Genomic DNA, 21064 nt, shown 5'->3' with positions numbered 1-21064 from the left:
AAATTGTTACTTCAGTGCAAAGAACTAGATGAAAAAAAACCAAAATATTTTTTATTAGTTTTTATTGGAGTATAGTTGCTTTACAACGGTGTGTTAGTTTCTGCTGTACAGCAAACTGAATCAGCTGTACGTATACATATATTCCTCCTTTTTGGATTTACTTCCCATTTAGGTCACCAGAGAGCATTGAGTAGAGTTCTCTGTGCTATACAGTAGGTTCTCATTAGTTATCGATTTTATACATAGGAGAATCCCAGGGATGGGGGAGCCTGGTGGGCTGCCGTCTATGGGGTCGCTAAGAGTCGGATATGACTGGGCGACTTCACTTTCACTTTTCACTTTCATTCACTGGAGAAGGAAATGGCAACCCACTCCAGTGTTCTTGCCTAGAGAATCCCAGGGACAGGGGAGCCTGGTGGGCTGCTGTCTATGGGGTCACACAGAGTCAGACAAGACTGAAACGAATTAGCAGCAGCAGCAGCAGTGTATATATGTCAGTCCCAATCTCCCTATTCATCCCATTCCTTCCCCACTTAGTAGCCATAAGTATGTTCTATAAAAAACACCAAAATATTAACATTTCTTAACATAAGTTAACCATACATGACTTCCCTATTCTTCTTTCTCTTTTTCTGTATTTTCCAAAAAAATGTAGAGTGTACTAGTTTATGATGGAAAAACATAATGAAGTTAAAAGAAAACTATAAGCATTCATAAAAAGAAATAGTTACACCCAGGAAATTAAGTACTACAAACTCTAATGAAGCCTAGTTTATGTTCCTGAGTATTGGGTTTTGCAAGTTATAATTACTATAAAGACAGTTTGCAAAGAAAAAAAAAATCTCAATTTGTAACAGTGAGACAAGATCTGAGTTGATTCTCTATTCTTTGTAAACAGCCAAGCCAGGAATAAATGTTATGATTTGGAGAAGCTCTTAAAGGATAATCAATAGTAATACTATAGCTGCCCTGTCTTACCTGCCTCTGAGTTTAGCTCTCAGTTTATTAGTCAAACTGAATAGGCTAAAATCAAGCTAATAAGAAAACCAGAGAAAAGTTGTCTAAAATAGATTTTAGGAGATTTGATCCGCATTCTGAAGGCAAACAGGATTTTGAAAAGTTAATTCTGCTTAAAATTTATTTTTGTTGTTGTTACAATTAACTGAACAGTCCAAACTGTTTTTTTCTTCCTGTGATTTGAATTCAGACATAAAGCTAAGAACAATGCAGAAATGGTAATGATGAATAATAAATCACAGACATTTTAGAACTGAAAGGAACTCTTATTTTACAGATGAGAAAGAAAATGAAATACTTGTCTGAGGAACCAGATAAATGGTGTGGGGACCAGGCCGGAAGCCAGGTCTCCGGAGGCCGGCTCAGTGTGACACTCTTGAGTTCAGAGAGTGAGCTGCCATGGCTTGGGGTGGAATCTGGGCACCCTGCCAGCACGCTCACTGCCTGGGATCTGGCTGACTACCTTCCTTTGGCTTCATGGCTCCCATTTAGCACTAACAGCTCATTAATACAAAGGGAAGAAAAGGCCTTACTTTTTCAGTGTCTACTACGTGTCAAGTACTTTGTACACATTATGCAACTGCATTTTGCTGCCACGGTACAAAGTAAATTCATTCTTTTCTTTTAGTACTTGAAGAAATGAAGGCCCCAAGAGTTTAAGTCTATCAGGATTTGGCCGAGGTTTTCATTTGTCTCATTTTGATGGTAACTTCTCCCACTGTTAGGCAGCTGACATGGAAAACTAGATGTGTTAGATTTCTCCAGAGAAAAGAAACCAAGGGATAAATAGATTGACTGGCTATAACTAATTGGTTCATATAATCATGGAGGCTGATAGTTAGCAAGCTGGAGACTGAGGAGAGATCGTGGTGCTATTCCAATCAGAATCCAAAGGCCTGAGAATGAGGAGCATCAGTGGTATACATTCCAGTCTGAAAGAAGGCAGGCTCAAGGCCCAAGAAGAGCCATTCTTTCTGAATGAAGGCAGCAGGTAGGCGGAGTTCTCCCTTCTCGCTCCTAAGAGGGTCAACCTTCTTGTTCTATTCAGATCTTCAACTGATTGGGTGAGGCCCACCCACATTGGCCCTTAGTCTACCAATTCGAATGTCAATCTCATCCAAAACAACTTCACCGATAAAGCAAGAATAATATTTGATCAAATGTCTGGGTGCTCTGTGGCCTGGTCAGCTGACACATAAAATAAACCAGTATACATCATATTCTTCAGTATGTTGAGGACCTGGACTAGGGAGAGGTAAGCAAGACACCCGGATCACGGATTTACAGAGGCGCTCACTTCCAGGTTCAACAAGCACCCTGGAAGCCTTGCCAGTCTCGCCCTCGTCCTGGCTCTATGCTCCACTCAAAAGGGCAGATTCAATTACCTTTCTTAAACTGAAGTGTTTATATTATGAAACAACTTTCCAGAATCATGTAAACACCATTCTGGAAACATCTTGGGTAGGCAGAATTTCTTGAGGAATTGAAAGCAAAAAATATCTGGACTACCAAAAGAAAACAGATCTGGGGGAATTCCCTGGTTGTCCAGTGGTTGAGACTCCATGCTCCCGATGCAGGAGGCTGAGGCTCGATTCTTGGTGACGAAACTAGATCCCACATCTGCCACTAAAGATCATGCATGCCACAGCTAAGGCCCAGCATGGCCAAATAAATTAATATTTTAAAAAGGAAAACAGATGAAAGGTAATTATTTCTATGCTTACTATGGAATGGAATGATAACCCACTTATATTTTCCATGGAAAATATTTCCTTATAATTTAAACAGTATTCTACTGCACAGATCCTAAAGCCTTTCCACAAAATCACAAACACACAAATCTGTGCATTATAGAAAAATGCATAGCTATTCAAGATTAGGCTTGAATTATTTTACTTTTGACTAAAGGTTACTCCCTGTAAATTACAGTTATCTCTCATATTTAGTTATGTGCAGTTACATTAATGCATGACTTTTTTCACAGTTATTGGAAGGACTGAATGAACCTAATGAGATCATATAAATGAAAATGTGTTTTAAACTATTAAGTGCAATAAAGAAAGGCATCATTGCTATTAATGGGATGATAGCGCAATGTCTTACCTCAATTTAGGAGCATGTTGTGCTAAGTTGCTTCAGTTGTGTCCGACTCTTTGTGACTCTACAGTCTGTAGCCTGCCAGGCTCCTCTGTCCATGGGATTTTCCAGGCAAGAATACTGGAGTGGGTTGCCATTTCCTTCTCCAGAGGATCTTCCTGACCCAGGGACTGAACCCACATCTCTTATGTCTCCTGCATTGGCAGGCAGGTTCTTTATCACTAGCTCGAGAGCTGTACTAATTTATACACTCTCCTTCCATTAACAAGTAAATGTTTCCTCAAACTCTAGACACCATAGGACATGCAATGATAATTCTCCAAACTCAAGCCTGTGGGTATCCAAGAAATCAGATTAGTTTAATAATCAAACTTTGAGAACCAAAGACAGCTAGTCTGGAGTCAAGTTCTATTTGGCATTTGAAATAGGTCTTGACTTAGATGATTTGTTATTTGCCTTGTAAAATAAGACTCTAAATGACATGGGTTGCAGGAACTCAATATTGATGTCTTCAGTTGGGGTCAGGGTCTTAGCTGTACTGCATTAGGTATCAAGTGACAGACTTCAGTGCTAAACTTTGGACAGAGGCAGACTTATTTTTGCACAGAACACCAAGCTGCTTTGAGGCTGTAAGGCTTGTGAAAAATATAGCCCAGCTTGGCCTCTTGAGTTTGTATAGCTTAGGAAGCAAGGAGAGGCTGAACCTGGACCTGAGGAGGCGGCTTCTCTCAGCGCCTCACTGCAGCAGCAGAGGTCAAGACAGTCCCCTCCAGGATGGAATGGGTATAGCCTTTCTAAGAACTCACAGAAATAGTTGGTCTTTGCTAGAGAAGAAGTAGGAGTAAATGAACCAGAGGCCCTACATCAGCAATGGAGGGGACAAGTCAGTAAATTTAAGGGTACAAATGCAAAGTAGCACTCACCAAATGTGAGTGCACAGACTGGTGGAGTCTTGGAATATTAAAGTTACAACAGGAAGACATGTTTTGGACCATTAAGAAGAGCAACTTTCTATGATTACCACGATCAAAATCACTAAATAAATTCTGCCATAATAAGTTCACTGCCACTGAGCATGTTCAGCTAGAGGCTGTGTGATCATGATCATGGATGCTTCAAAGGAAGGTTGGGATTCACGGGGTAGATGAGCTCTGAGATCGCTTCCAACTCTGCTAGTCCGTGACCTTTACATAGAAACCAAAGAAAAAAAACTGGATGAACATGGAGAGATAACCCAAAGCTTGACTCCTGTCTGAAACTGAGCAGTTGTTTAAAAGGAAGAAATGGGTAATCAGTGTATCATGCAATCATTCACATTTTTAGTTATTTAGGATGAGTTCTCAAACATCTGATGAGTTTTAATGTTTACAGGGACACTGAATTTGGGAAAGTTGTTTTCTAACACTGAATAGATGAATGGTCTAATGAAATGAGTTACATAAAGATCACAGTACCCACAAACAGGTCTCTGTGAGAGAGAGAGCACCCCTACAGCCTTTAAAAATGCTGGAGTGGAAAACTCCACAAAGAAGTAACCTTTACATTGCCATCTGCTGGCTACTGGTATAAGTGCAATATAATACAATCTGAAATATCCTAATCAGATCCAACTGGAAATAAGAATATTGATTGAACTTACAAATGATAGGAATCAAATGGCTTCACTAAGTACTCAAATGCAAAATAAATAATAGAATACTTTTATAAGTCTGTTGGAGATCCACCTGATTATTGCCTTAATTAGATGTCCTACTTGACTTGTGAATTCTCCCAGTGGTGCATCCATGACCAGTACTGAAACAGCCCTTGGAAACGAGGCATCCTAACAAGTCCTACATTGGCAGTTTATTCAGGCCAATGTTCAGCTCCCACAGATAGTTTCCTTTGGGAGAGCTGACTCTATCCCCTAGTAATATAGTGACATTTGTAATATTCATTTCCAAAAAAATATATATATATTTAATATATATGGCAAGTGGAAGGCAGACTACATTAGGCCAAATTATCTTAAGGACATAAGTCATGAAGTCAAGCAGAGAAGCCATTCCAAATGCACATATCTTAGTCTCACAGGTCATAGGCTAGGTCTTGAAGAACACAGGGCCCCTATGCTGATAATTCACTCCTCCCCCAACAGAGGTAATGTGCCCTCTTCTGTACTTTCATAGCATCTTGTTCATTCTGCATTTAAAACGTGGTTGTTACTGTATTATTGCTATTTTGGTTCCTATCTGCTTCTGTAATAAATTGTAGTCTCCTTGAAAGCAAGCTGTGGTGTTGGAAGAGACTCTTGAGCGCCCCTTGGACTGCAAGGAGATCCAACCGGTCCATCCTAAAGGAGATCAGTCCTGGGTGTTCTTTGGAAGGACTGATGGTAATGCTTAAACTCCAGTACTTAGGCCACCTCATGCGAAGAGTTGACTCATTGGAAAAGACTCTGATGCTGGGAAGGATTGGGGGCAGGAGGAGAAGGGGACGATAGAGGATGAGATGGCTGGATGGCATCACCGACTCAATGGACATGAGTTTGGGTGAACTCCAGGACTTGGTGATGGACAGGGAGGCCTGGCATGCTGCAATTCATGGGGTTGCAAAGAGTCGGACACGACTGAGTGACTGAACTGAATTGAACTGAAAGCAAGCATCATATACAATTTACATTTCATTTTTTTAGCATTCAACACATGCTTTGTCATTAGGTAGTCCCTCAATAAGTATTTATTGAGTTGAGATCAAAAGAAGGAAGGAAGAGAGGAAGACAAGAAGGATCCAAAGTGTCCAAAATCAGTATTTCTATTCTATACCTCATGTTTTAGCTTTAGACTCTAGTTTTCAAATGCAGATTCTAGTTTTCAAATCTCAGACTTTGCCATATGAGATGTTCAGCAGAAATTTCATCTTCAGCAATTTCCAAATGAACCCTACTATCGTTGTGCCTCAAACTGTTCTGTAATTAGTTTACCAGTTAAGACCTATCTTCCTAACCATGTAAGTCACCCTCTATTCCCCCATTTCCAGGATACCTACTTTCAATAAGTTCTGCCAATTATACTGAAAGAGACCCATCAGTGGTATCTTTCTATTTCCTCCCTCCTTCTCCCAATTACCTGCTTTGGTTCACATCCTTGCCACCTCTTGTGGCATCTTAAATAACTTCCTAATTTGCTCCTGTCCTCAGTCAGCTACCTCATCTACCCTTCATCTGCCACCAAAATTATCCTCCATACAGATACATCATCATCTACTTTTAAACTTTCAATGGCTTGCCACTTTTATAAGACAAGCCAACAGTGGCATACAGTAGTCATCATAATCTTCTCACACTTACTTTTTGAGATATTCTGTTCTAGAAACCCTAACAATTCTGGACAAATTGTCTTTCTCCAGCCGCTCCGCTGATTCTCAATCCTGTGTGCCTTCCCACAGGTCATTCAGTACACCTAGAATGCCCATCCTAGCCCCATCTGCTTTGGTCACTGTCTGCCCACTGAACAGTTTGTGACCCAGTTTAGACGGTACCGCCACTGTGCTGTTTACCCCAGAAGATAAGCAACTGCAAATTTACCTGATCAATGGCAAGATCCTCTGGTTTTATATTCCCCTAGCACTTTCCTTAGGGCATTTAATAGGGGCAACAGCTAGCCCATAGGAAAGCTCTGTGCAAATTAGGTAGAAGTGTCCCCTCTGGGCAGGGGCAGCTCTGTGTCAGGCTGTAAGACTTGACAAGTGAAATATGGGCTGGATTTCAGCTTAGTCAGGTTGAACTTGACGCTTTGGTCAGATTCCCTCAAGCAGTGAAAAACCTCGTCCAACTGAACGTGGTAGCCCAAGAACTTACCACAATGATTACGATTGCTTTTTTTATTTTTTAAAAAAATATTTATTTATTTGGCTGCACCAGGTCTTAGCTACAGCATGTGGGATCTTTTAGTTGTGGGATGAAAACTGTTAGTTGTGGCACATGGGGATCTAGTTCCCTGACCAGGGCTCAAACTCAAGCCCCCTTGGGAGCCTGGAGTCTTAGCCACTGGACCCCCAGGGCAGTCCCAGAATGTTGAGTCCTGCCCCCAGGCAACAGGTGAGAGGTCTTGTACCAATGCCACAGAAGTGGAGCCCAGAACCAAAGACATTTGAGCCCCTCTGTAACCGTGGCCAAAAGCCAGTGGTCATCACTAATAAGCTTCCCGACTCCAAATTAGGCAAAGATGCCCACTCCAGTAAACACCTTAGGGCACTCTAACCAATCACCTAACACTAACCTTCCGGCAGGGATTTTCTTTGTCTTGAGGCTATAAAAATTGGCTATTAATCCACGAAAACTGTTGACTCTCCCTGCCTATGAGGAGGTCACCCACTGTGCTCATAATACCCCTTTATCTCTGCTCTTCATCCTTAATAAACTCATTTTCTTCTAAAACGCTCTATGTGTGGAAGTTCTTTAGCACTCAGCACTTGGATTGCCCCAAGACATAATGGCCTTTCTGATGCCAGTCTTTACCACCAGCTGATGAATTCCTAGAAGGCAGGTAGATCAATCAAAATTTGTATTCTCAGAACCTAGGCCATGTAAACATTGATAAGTATTGTTTGAATGGCTATTTTTTGGCATGAGGAGATATTCCAAAAATTATCAAAGATCTCTTAAGTATATAAATGTGTACATAAGTGTTCTTAGTTGTGTAGTCTTGGGCAAGGAATTTGACTTTCTTATGCCCTGGTTTCCTCATCTACGTAGTGGACATAAAAATAGTACCTACCCTAGGATTGTTATGAGGATCTGATGAGATAGTATCTGTAAAGTGCTCAGAAAAGCACCCCGTCCCGAGTATGACTTATTAAGTATTGTCTGTTACTATTAACATAGGATAAAAAAGAAAAGATTCTGAGGTGAATCTTTTTAACATTGACAATGAGACAATTCTGGAGGAAGAATTTTTCTGCTTTGATTTAAAAAATATAGAGACATTTCAGTTTATATAAAGATATTACCATTAATATTAAATGATTAAAGATATTTTAATATTAAGGTATAGAATACTAATAGTTCAGAATTTGGAAGGAGTTTAGAGGTAACCCAACAGCTTTTTGTATAGATATAAGAACTGGTCAAGTGACCTTTCTGCAGGTTCTAGTGTTTCTCCATCTGACCCTTACCAAGTGTCCAGCATCATTTCTTCATCTCCTCTCTTCCAGAACCCCCACTATTCTCCCTTCCACTCATCTAGCCTCAGTCTCAGGTACCATTAGCCTTGCCCACAATGCATTTTCACAACTTTTTTTTGCCTCTGCCTGTGATATCTTCCTTCCTGTGCCTTGCTCCCATCTCAGAGGATTTAACCCCTCATGCACATTCTTCAAGCCCCACTTTGATTATTAGATCTTCTCTAGGGAAGCCTTCCCCACTTCCTCAGCCAAAGCTAGCTGCTTCCTCCTCTGTGTTCCCAGAGCTCGCTCTGTGTTCATATACCTATTTAGCATGAATCAGAGTAAGGACAGGACTTCCCAAGTGGCTCAGGGGTAAAGAACTCATCTGCCAGTGCAGTAGATGGAAGAGACATGGGTTTGATCCCTGGGTTGGGAAGATCCCCTAGAGAAGGAAATGGCAACCTACTCCAGTATTCTTGCCTGGAGAATCCCATGGACAGAGAGGAGCCTGGTGGGCTACAGTCCATGGGGCTGGAGAGAGTCGGATATGACTGAGCAATTACACACTGGAGTGCAAGGACTCTAGATCCCACCTGTCTAGGTTTAAATCCCAGTTCTGTCACCCTTCACTTGTTCCTCCTTTGCTCTTCTCAGTTGTTTTCTCTCTCAAATGGGAACAATAATGTATTCAGTCATTCAACAGTTCATTATTGATTCCCTATTGTGTGTCCGGAGAAGGCAATGGCAACCCACTCCAGCACTCTTGCCTGAAAAATCCCATGGATGGAGGAGCCTGGTAGGCTACAGTCCATGGGGTCATAAAGAGTCGGACACGACTGAGCGACTTCACTTTCACTTTTCACTTTCATTCACTGGAGAAGGAAACGGCAACCCACTCCAGTATTGTTGCCTGGAGAATCCCAAGAACAGGAGCCTGGCGGGCTGCCATCTGTGGGGTTGCACAGAGTTGGACACGACTGACGTGACTTAGCAGCAGCAGCATTGTGTGTTAGGAGCTGTTCCAGGACCTAGAATTGTATGGCAAATAGGTCAAAGTCCTTGCTGTCATGAACATTGATGGGGAGAGTCAAATAATTAAAAATGAACAGTGGTTTGGCCAAAAAGTTTGTTTGGGTTTTCCATAACGCTATATAGAAACACCCGGCTCAGAGGCATCCCCCATTCTGCTGACAGGATGATCTAAATTCTAACTCTGCCTCTGTCATACTCCAGTGGGTTAGTCACTAAGTCGTGGCTGACCCTTGCGACCCCATGGACTGAAGCCTGCCAGGCTCCTCTGTACATGGGATTCTCCAGGCAAGAATACAGGAGTGGGTTGCCATTTCCTTCTCCAGGGGATCCTCCCAACCCAGGAATCTAACCGGTGTCTCCTGCATTGCAGGCAGATTCTATTGTACTCTGTTTCATACTTTTTCATGGATTGACTCAACATTACCTAGAGAGTAAGTTTCAGGTGCCTTGACATGAAGGATGAAGTTGTGGAGACCTAGCCCCTGCCTTCCTCTCCACTGCCTACCTTGCACATACACTCCAGCCACACCAAAGTACTAGTTCCCCAGATAATGTATGCCTGGTCTCTATGCCTTGCTTTACGTTGTCTCCTTTCCCTGAAAATCATCCCCTCTTCCACATTTGTGCTTGTCCAGTTCAGACTCAGGGCCAGAGATCTTTCTCCTGTGTGCTCTCATTCTAACCTGGGAATGCTTCAGTACTTCTACAACACTGCTGCTGCTGCTAAGTCGCTTCAGTCGTGTCCGACTCTGTGCGACCCCATAGATGGCAGCCCACCAGGCTCCCCCGTCCCTGGGATCCTCCAGGCAAGAACACTGGAGTGGGTTGCCATTTCCTTCTCCAATGCATGAAAGTGAAAAGTGAAAGTGAAGTTGCTCGGTCGTGTCCGACCCTTAGTGACCCCATGGACTGCAGCCTTCCAGGCTCCTCCATCCATGGGATTTTCCAGGCAGGAGTACTGGAGTGGGGTGCCATTGCCTTCTCCGGCTTCTACAACACTACTTACCAGGAATTCTTAAAATGATCTGTCTCCATATAGCTGCCTCTCTTGTTGGCTTCTAGTTTTCTCAAGGGCAGGGATTGGGTTCTTTTGGTTTTTTTGTCTTTGTTGTTTTATTCTGATTGTCTTTTTAGTTTTTTTTTTTTTTTTAAGAAACATTTACTTTTAATTGAAGGATAACTGCTTTACAATATTGTGTTGGTTTCTGCCATACATCAACATGAACCAGCCATATGGGACTGGGTTCTTGATTATGTTTTGTACCCAAGGCATGATCTGAGTTCTGGCCAAGAGCAGCTAAGCAGGGACTGGGTTCATGTCCTTTATCTCACTGTCAGCTAAGAATTCACTCCCTAAATATGTCGCTTTGTCCCAGGCCCACAACACACTGCTGCCTGGGAGATTTGTTCAGGTGAATAGGTTTCAAAAATGCCTGATATTTTCCAAGTGTCTTTCATCAGATTCATCCATAAAATCTAAAAAGAAGATAAAATGTATCTCTCAGAGGCAGAGACATTTGTTCCTTGATCCTAGAGTTTTAACTCATAGGTTTTGAAAGAAAATCGAATACTTGAAGAAGCAGGCATAGTTTGAATTCATCCATTTACACTGTTCAACTTCTTATCATTTCAACTGCAAGATCACCTGCCAAGTATAATTCCTATTATCTTTATCATACTTTTTCTTGATACTTGGAAAGTTTTTCTTAATAATTAGAAATGTAACATAAGAGTTGAGAATGCTAAGTCAATTCCTCTTTGAACATTATTTTCTTTACTTAAGCATCCTTCTACAGTAAGTGCAAAGCTCTAGATTCATCAGCAAATTGTTTTCCTATGCACTCACATAAAGTGATTTTTTTTTATATGAAGTGGTTTTCTTTAATAGTTCTATGCTCTAATCACCTAAAAAAATTTAACCTGGAGCTGAGACTAATCATCACAAACTTTCAAAAGTTTAGTAAGAAAAACAAGAGCTAAATTATAGTTGTAGAAAAGCCATTGTCACATAATCTAAAATATGACATAAATTAATTTATCTATGAAACATGCAGACACAGAGGTTGCAAACATGAAACCACAGGCTTGTGGTTGCCAAGGGGGAGAGGGTTTGGGGAAGGGATGTTTTAGGAGTTTGGGATTCGCAAATGCAAACTATTATGTATAGAAATGATAAACAACGAGGCCCTACTATATAGCACAGGGAACTATATTTCATATCTGTGATAAACCATAAATGAAAATGAAAAAGAATGTGTGTATATCTATGTATATGTATATCTGAGTCACTTTGCTGTACAGCAGAAATTAATACAACACTGTAAATCAACTATACTCAAATAAATTTTAAAAAAGAAAAGCCACTGTCTACTTAACAGAGAAACCAGATTTACTTAATATGTCCCTGGGACAAAGCTGCAAAATGTTTGAGTCCATTCTGTTCATGGTAGAAAAGAGAGAAACCTCCTTAAATTGTTTGTACCTTCTTCTCCCCCAAAACCCTTGTCCATTGTTTGACCTTGACATCTCCTTTACTGAATTTCCATAACCTCTCAGATAAGATACAAGGTCCACTGTGATCACCTAAAAGATGCCTTCCCCTTTAAGACCTCCACGCCCTTGAACAGCCTGAGCTCTTCACTTGAAAAGCACTTTCTTCTCTTGCTGGTCTGGTGAAAGCTTACTTATCCTGCAGGAATTAATTCGGAAGTCACCTGCTCAGCTCCTGGCTCCCTTCCTCCTCCAGACAGGGAAAGGGGTGGCCTTCTTTGTGCTCTCAGCCAGCCCTAGACTTTCTAACCTCATTTGCCTGGGTGTGATGGATATTTGTTTCCTAGACTATGGGCTCCCTGAGGGCAGGGACCATGTTTACTCCTCTTTGTATGCTCCAGTGACTGACTGAGTGTCCGTATCTGTTCACTGACTGAGTGCCAGCGGCAGAGAGAAACACTGCAAGGGAGAACAACTCCTCATCCACGAAGTGTTCAAGGGAATGTAACCAAGTTCATCCCAGGCTGGCAAATGGAGAAAGCTGGCTAAAAAACTGCAGCAAAAGAAGCCCTGATCTGATAATACTTCTTCCAGAGATGTGGCTGAAAGATGAAGAGCATTTTCACTACATTCTTGTTAGGGGAAACACTGACAGAAACTTATCCACCCCGGTTAGGCACCATAGTAACTATCTGCATGAGTCATCTTATAACAGGAGGTCTGGTAAGGAACATGGAGCTAACAAGCCACCACCAACCGGAAGAATTTGGGAAAGGTCAAAAGGAGACGCCACATGTCCTACCAACTTCCCAGAACCCTCCTCGCTGGAATCCCTCTTGGCTGAGCAATGCATGGGGCATGAGAAAGAACCCTCAGTCAGAATGACTGGCTAGAGAAAACCCAGAAACTAATCCCATCACCATAAAACCCAAGACAGTGAGCCATATGGCAGAGCAGTCCTCCTGGGTTCCCTTACCCTACTGCTCTCCACCCAGGCACCCCTTCCCAGTAGTCTCTTGCTTTGACAGCAAGTGTTTCCTTGGAGACAATTCATTTCAGAGTGTTAGACAAAAGTCCACTCTCGGGCTATGGAAGGTGTCTCCCTTCCTGTACGCTCTTCAATCCTCAAATTCTTTCCTTACAACACTCATCCTACTCATCAGGGACATTTAAATTAAATGAGTTTAATCCAAAACAACTATGCTGAGACCTAAATGTTAAAGAATGCTGTGTAACATATATTCAATAAAGTCTTGATTTAAAAAAAAAAATGCTTTATCGAACATCATTTCTTTCCACCTCACCACAACAAGTTAAAAGATTTCTATTGGTGCAAACATTTAAAAGTCAGGAATAAACATAGAGGATAACAGCAAAAGGTTTGTTTATGTATGTTGACACCACTGTGTGAGGAAGACCCAGCAGGGTTTCCATTTATGCCATATAAATCGCTCTAGAACCAGATGAGGCTTACAAGGTACCTTGCAACTCATCTCCTCTAAGCTATAAAGTCTCTCTTTTTTTTCCCTGGCAAAAGTTTGAGAAACTTACTGCTGTTTTCTATCAGTGGATACAACAGATGGCTGGCACATGCCTGCTTGCTTAATGAAATGGGCCCTCTGCAGAATTACTCTTTGATCCCTGGTGGCACGTCCACAACACCACAATGCAAAATACCACAACGCAGCAGAATCTAAACACTAAAGGTTTAAAGTTGTGCTTTTGATATGAGTACCTTCTTTTTTAAAAGAAGAAATCATGCCCACAGTATGTAAACGTTTCCACATTCTCACTTGGAAACCATGAAACAGGGATCAAAAATCAAGGCATTTCCTTCATTTGGTGACATAAAACCACTGCAAACTCCAAGGGTGCAAAGGGATAAACTACTTGGGTTGTAACTACCAACACAATCATAACTCCATCAGGAAAAAAATGTGGACGGTACACATTGAAGGATTTAGCTAATGACAATAAGCACTACCATAACTTCAGAGTTGGGAGGAGGTGTTTAAGGGCATTTGGCAGTTGCTTTGAAGAGCGAGAGGAAGTATTTAAATGAAAATTCACTCTCTACTGTTTTTCGTTGATTTTGGTCAAGGGGAGAAAGGAAGGAAAATACCATTTTAATACAGGTCTTCTTAACACAACCAGTCCAAGGGGAAATTTGAGACTTGGAATTGCAACCAAATTAAGGGGCCCAGTGTTACATCATATCAACCACCATATTGCAAAACAAGCTCTCTAGGGGATGATCCAGTTGCTTTTATAGATACCTGTCAGTAGAGTGATCCTATTAAAAAAAAAAACCTAGCAAAAATGTGAGTCAGTTGTCAGCAAAATGGTCTGTTTCTGACTTTTTTTTCCCCTCAATGGTACTTTCTTCATTTTAAATCTGAGTTTGGATACAAATACACATATACAGGCTTTCCAGGTGGCACAGAGGTAAAGAATCTGCTTGCCAATAAAGGAGACACAGGTTTGATCTCTATGTCAGGAAAATCTCCTGGAGAAGGAAATGGCAACCCGCTCCAGTATTCTTGCCTGGAAAATCCCATGGACAGAGGAGCCTGGTGGGCTATAGTCCATGAGATCGCAAAGATACACATTATGCATGCACGTGCATTACATTACACACTATTACATATAAAATAAAAAACAAGGACCTACTGTATAGCACAGGGAACTATATTCAATAGTTTGTAATCTATAATAGAAAAGAATCTTCAAAAAATATATATACATGTATAACTGAACCATCTAAAAAATAATATATATATGTATAACTGAACCACCTTGTTGTGCATATAAAATAACACAACATTCTATAATAAAACAACAATGCTTCACTTAAAAACAACCAAAAAAGGCTAAATTTGGGTGCTAACTGGAATCATTTACAAAGACACAACAATCTAGGCAAAAGTCTCAGTCTTTCCTTATAGTTGGCTTTGTATTATTGCTATTCTGGCAGTTTTCAGTAATTCAAGAAGTTTTTTTAATTGTAGAGAGCTAATAAAAGTTATGAACACATTTATATTTAACCTTACATTTTGGAAGATATTTCACTTTATACACTGTATCTTCAGCATATCTACTATTTTCTATTTTCAATGACCACACATTGAACAAAGAAGCATGTTCCTGCAGTTTAACCCAATAAAGTAAATTTTCCACACCATACACATGTCCACCCATTTCCCCAGGGCAGCAGGTAAAATGTTCTTCCTTTCCTGTATCCACAGCAATGTTCTAAACTTTTGTTTTTAAACATCCTAAAACTGAGAAAAATGAATATATATATATATTAGTGACTTCTAGAGGTTGCAAGAATTATGACCACTATACATGACTACTATACCAGGCTTTCCTGGTGACTCAGTGGTAAAGAGCCTGCTTGCAATGTAGGAGAAGCGGCAGGAACCTCCGGTTCAATTCCTGGGTTGGGAAGATCCCCTGGAGAAGGAAATGGCAACCAACTCCTGTGTTCTTGCCTGGGAAATCCCATGGATAGCCCTTGGGTTTTTAAGAGTCGGACACGACTCAGCAACTAAACAACAACGATACATGACATAAAGCTTACTCTAAGATCTGGACCTGTTGGTACAGATCATCAGAGCTTGCTTAATAATTCAGGTGATGGACTTAAAGTTAATATTGGCCCATTATCTTCATCCAGAAGATTTCTCTTCCATAGACACCAATTTCATTCCAACCCTTGCCAAACATCACAAAGTACAGGCATTTGGTCGTAAGAAGATAGGAAAACTAGCATAGATGGCTCAGCATAAATTCATCATCACTGCTACCAGAAGCCAGCAGAAAAAGGGATGCCCTATTAACTAGGGACCGGAGTCACAGTACCTTAGCATCCTTCTGCAAGTGATAGAATATAGTAAAGTGATTAAGATCAAGTCTATATAATCTTTATAAACAAAGATCTATTTATATGATTTCTAGAAATAAAATATTTGGCCTGACACCAAATTTCTTCATATGGAAATCAAGAGTGGTGTCTCAGTATTAGAATTCAGATTTGTCTAACAAAACTTCTCATTAAAGTTTTATTTGAAAGCCTTTTGGTTTAGAAAGGGTTATTTTCCAAATAAAATGTTTAATTAATGTGTAGTGTAGAAAACCAAAATAGTTGCTCTTGGCCTCTACTTGTCTCAAATTTAGGGAAAAATTAGAATAAAGAATGCCTTATTGAAAAATATCAACTATTAAAAGTTATATACAGTAATAAAGACTATTTTCCCTTTAATTATCCCAATCTTTTAAGCTTAAGCCTCTTTAGTAGAAATTCTCTAATCTAAAAGCCTTGAGAAGGTGCACGTCAGAAAATGAATGAATATTTTAAATGGGCAATCAAGTAGAGACAGAATTTTTAAGAGAGAGGAAGAGGTCAAGGAATCTGATTTCAGGCAGGAAAGTTTAGCAAAGCAGACTTTTGAAGATTTCACAAAAAAATAGTCAGTGAGGACTATACATAAGCAAATTCTTTGGGATCCATAGGTTAAGATCAGCCATTTTACCATTTTGTTGAGTGATCTGCAGTGCAAAAATGAAACTGGATAAAAATATAAGTAAACTATTTATAATACAGTACATCATCCAGTTTTAGATTCTGAAGTATAACTTTTTACATACGTTTAATGTAAAATAATTTTTAAAATTACAAATCAAAACACATTCACTGTGGAAAAACCAAAACATAGATAAACCAAAACATAGAAAACCAAAACCAAAAGGTAGATATAACTAATGTTAACACCTTGGAGGATTAGACATTTATCAGACATGTTTTCCTATAACTGTCCATATATTCTGTAATGAAACTAAACAGAATATACTATTATAGGCTATTGCATAATTTGTCATGAACATCTTTCCATGGCATTGAGTAGATATCTAGATATTTTTATTAATGCTTCTTGCCATTATCAGAGACTTCTAGGTTGCCCATTTTTTTCCTTTTATTAATAGCATGACCATGAACAGGCTGGCACCAAAAACTTTATTCGTATCCATGATTATTTTCTCAAGATGAATCTCTGGGAGTAAAAATATCCTAGTCAAATGATCCATGTCAATTCTTTTGCCATCAGAGTCAAATTGCCCTACAGAAAAGCTAACATGCATCAGAAACAAATCAGTAAGTATAATCCTCCACAAACTAAAAATACTTTTAAAAACTTGACCAACGTAGTGTGAGAATACGAATCTCACTGTAATTTTTATTTGCATTTGTTTGGAGTCAAACATGAAAGTCATTTTAAATGGCCCCAAGAATAGCATGGGTTAGTGAACAAATACTTTATTGGAAGTAGATAACACCTACTGGATCTTCAATCCTAAAATTTTTAATTTTCCATGGTTACTGAAACATTTAATATTTAAGATTAAATTTTCATTAATAAGCTATGTGTCTTGCTTGTGCTGAAATCCCTAAATGTTTGACATTTTGAATGAAATAATTAGATAATGGAAGGAACTCTTCATTTTTCCATGTAGATGCTTTGATGTGGTTTGGATTTAGCCAAAGTTGCCTTTCTAAAGTCTTAGAGTATTTTTTGGTATTGAAGTCATATTTTTTCCATATTCAAAATTTCCATGCATTTCAAAAATTATGGTGCTGGAATCACAGAACTTTATTGGCATTAGTCACATCTAAATAATATTTTAAAACATCTTGCTGTTTGGCATCATGTAGATCCTTTCCCCTTTCTCAGTATCCCCCACTCCTCCAAAAAGGAAACATAACAGATTTCACACAGTTACCTGTGGTAACCAATCTGGAGCAAACTGAACTGAGGTGCTAACATTGGCCAGCATAATCCACAAGAGGAATCAACAACTAAACCAGAGAGAAAAAGACTCTCGAAGCTTCATCTACATGCCAGTTCCACCACCCTCTCTAATCCTCTACAAGAAATATTCCTCAGATTCTTGGATATGCAATCCATTTTGTACTCAACAATATGCCAACGTTTGCAAAGGGGAGAGAGCATGGAATTTAAGCCTTTGCTTCAAGTTCCATTCTTCGGAAGACAAACTCATAGGAAAAATAAATAGATTGATAAACCAATCAAATCAACTAGCCAGAGCTACTAATATTTTCTACTTTGCCTGAAGTTACTGAACACTGTCAGCTAGGGAGGGGTGCAAGTCAAACTAACGGTTCTTTGCTGTTGTTTGGTCACTAAGTTGTGTCCGACTCTTTTTTTGACCCCCATAGACTGTAGCCTGCCAGGCTCCTCTGTTCATGGGATTTCCTAGGCAAGGATACTTGAATGGGTTACCATTTTCTCCTCCAGGGGGTCTTCCCAGCCCAGGGATCAAACCCTTGTATCCCACGTTGACAGGTAGGTTTCTTACCACTGACACACAAGGGAAGTCCCTAATGGTTCTTACAAATCTATAGAAGTATAAATAAAGAAAATGTTCCTTTTTAAAATCACAGAATCAATATTGATCCCAGCTGACAAGTGGTCAAACACAATAGATTCAGGTGAAAAATAAAAGGTGACAATAAAAGGCCATTCGTTGATTTATCACTGGGTTTCACAATAATTCAAGATTAGCTGTCCATAAAGTATCTATGAAGAGGAAACGGTAGTGGGGGAAGGAAGGAATACCCTCCTCAGAGAGCAGTAGGAGCTTCAGTGAGCTTATCTGCAAAATGGGGGTATTAGAATAGATGACCCTCCTGTTAGGAACTCTGGTGGACCCAAAACATCTATTCCTGTATGACAATGGAAGTGTTGAAGGATCTAGAGTTGAAAGGAAAAACGAGAGAACAGACCTGTGGAAAAGGCAGCTTAAATAATCATGCCTATACTACAGCAGGTAATTAGAGAGAACCAAAGTGGTGTCTCAATTCAAAGTAACTACTTTTTATAAAGTGTTTTCTGGATCACATTCTTTATGAAAATAGCCATTTAAGCAGCTTTAGAATAAAAAGACCTAAAATGTGATTTTAATTACAATGATTTTCATAAGTAGACACATTTTACCCACTAATGAGCAGAAGAATTTATTAACTTACCATTTGTCCTCTAGAGTAAATTCTCCAATTGAACAAAAGAAACTAAGCTTACATTTTATCTTCCCTTTCTTTTCCAAAATACAGGTCATTTAATACTGAAACATAAAAAAAGATGCTAATATGCTAAGAAATAAAAGGAATGCTTCTTCATAAAAATACAGTGTAGTTTTCTTTTTCATGTGAAGGTATTAAAAAACCAATAGCTTCCAATATTTTACAAACATTCTTCTATGACACTTGTACCAGAAATATATAGTGTTATCATTAGTGAGTAACACTCAATATGTCATTTTTTCAAAGGCACAATATCAAAAGTACTTACAGACTTTAAAAATTGTTTTAAAGTGTAAACAATGTCACAGGTGGTTGGTTGGTATATATCGATACTATGGGGAAAAGAGACTTTTAAGTATTATGTTAAATTTTAAAGTCAATGAGCACAGAAAAAAGTCATGCTGCTATTTGAGGTCATTATATTTCCAGCAGTCTGAAGACACTGAGACTTATCAAAATAGTGATCTTAGGCACTTTGCCTAGCTCTTTCTTTTGGGAATCTTCAATTTATGTGACATATTTAAATAAATGGGAGTTAACTCTTTATTTGCTTTGGAGATCAGATGAGAAATCACTCTTGAAAATTGTAAAAAAGAAAAATGTAGCCGACTACATGTTATATCGCCTTATTTCTATCTGCCATCAGGTGCTGGAAATATTATAGGGTGATTTTCTCCAGCCTTTCTGGTTAACAGGACTCACCTGCCCTGCAGCTTGCCAGGTGAAATTCACAGAATGGATATTGACAGGAATAGCTGGCATTCTCTGCTGTGCTCTTCTGAAATCATGGGTAAAGGGGGCCATTTTTCCCTCTGAAACAATCAAGATATCTTCTTCAAGTCCTGGTTTAAAAACACACACACAAAGAAATAAAGCTATCAAACTAGCTGAACTTAGAAGAATCCAAATCAGAACTTGCGTGCCAAAAGAACACCGAAGAATTAGTAATGGGTCATTTCTTTTCACAAAGCATCTGCCTTCAAGTACCAATTAATCTTCCTGTGGATGATAAGAATGACGGCAAAGACATGCTTTCAGTGAAACGGAGTGAACTGTGGAGTAAACTGGTGCCAACACATGCTCGGTCCACTGAAAAACGCTGGATTGTAGAAACCAACAACAGCATGATCAGAACATTAGAACAGCTTAGATTTATGGAGAGAAAAGCTTAAACGCTTTTAGATGGAAAAGCGATAGTCCATAGGATCGCAGAGTCCGACACGACTGAAAGGGCTTAGCAAACACGCAACTAACTAAAAAGGGGACAATCTTCCTTGGAAATTAAGTTTTAAAAACATTCTAAATGCATGTATCTCTCCTTTAATAGAAGAGCTGCAGGGCGTGAAGACCCAGGCATTTGGGAAGAAGTAGAAGCTCCCGCGAAACCTTACCTATGAGCACTCTCGCCTGGTGAGCGTCGATCCACAGGTACAGGCTTTCCTCCGGCTGCTGCCCGACCTCCGCTCGCAACACCAGCAGGCACGGGAGGATGCTCCAGAGCCAGAGCGCGCCGGCAGGGAAGGCGCTTTTCCGGGCCATGCTACTCCGGACCTCCTGGATCGTGGTTCTCGCAGCTGAAACTCCTCCCGCACCTACCCAACCTGCCGCCCTTAAGTTGTCTCCCAGCCGGAGCAGTTCCCCGCGTAGACGGCTGGGCGTGTAGCCTCTTGGCTCTGGTACGAGTGAGCCTGGGTGTGCTGGAGGAGTAGTAGGAGGAGGGAGAAGAACTGGAGAGAGCGGGACAAGGGAACGGGGAGCAGGTGGGAGAAGAGGGAGCGGAGGCGCAAGACTGGCAAAGCAGGAGATGCCAGCCCGCCGAAGGAGACACAACGGTCAGAGGGTTAAATATAGCGGGAGAGTTAGAGCAGGAAGGGCAGGCGCCAGTGCGGTGCGAGCAATGAGTGACGGTGCCCAGTCGGTCGCCACTGGGGGGCGCTGGGGGGACGCGCGGGGGTGGGGAGGCGCGGAATCCCGGAGACCTAGTCCACCCGCCGTGCGCCGCTTGGGAGCAGACGCGGAAAAGGGCGCTCCAAGGGACCCCTGGGACGTCACTTGCGCTGCCTCTGGCCAGATGAGGCATGAACGGAGGGAAATGCGGTGAATTGACTTATTAAGGCTTGACTGAACCCAGACGATAATAATAATGATAAGTTCCATTGGTACCCCGGTGTTAAGTGAAGG

The 21064-nt window shown here is 40.5% G+C and overlaps 1 protein-coding gene across 3 annotated transcripts in view; it reads right to left on the bottom strand.

Moving 5' to 3' along the window:
• The window catches only part of WIF1 (WNT inhibitory factor 1), a 92329-nt gene extending 71522 nt beyond the window's left edge, over positions 1-20807 (bottom strand). Inside the window, exons 1-2 of one of the 3 annotated variants that reach the window (XM_070788577.1) lie at positions 20275-20807; positions 19586-19725 (exon numbers count right to left, since the gene is read on the bottom strand). In XM_070788577.1, coding sequence (XP_070644678.1) covers positions 19586-19725; positions 20275-20422 — 288 coding nt within the window. In that variant the 5' untranslated portion in view covers positions 20423-20807. The remainder of the gene's footprint in view (positions 1-19585; positions 19726-20274) is intronic. The other 2 variants (XM_070788579.1, XM_019960878.2) reach the window with 2 other exon arrangements.
• Between the last annotated feature and the right edge of the window lie 257 nt (positions 20808-21064).

Source organism: Bos indicus, chromosome 5 (genome assembly GCF_029378745.1).
Source record: "Bos indicus isolate NIAB-ARS_2022 breed Sahiwal x Tharparkar chromosome 5, NIAB-ARS_B.indTharparkar_mat_pri_1.0, whole genome shotgun sequence".
In the NCBI taxonomy this organism is placed as follows: Eukaryota; Metazoa; Chordata; class Mammalia; order Artiodactyla; family Bovidae; genus Bos; species Bos indicus.
Note: the sequence above shows the minus strand (reverse complement) of the source record. Positions and strands in the feature narration are given on the sequence as shown.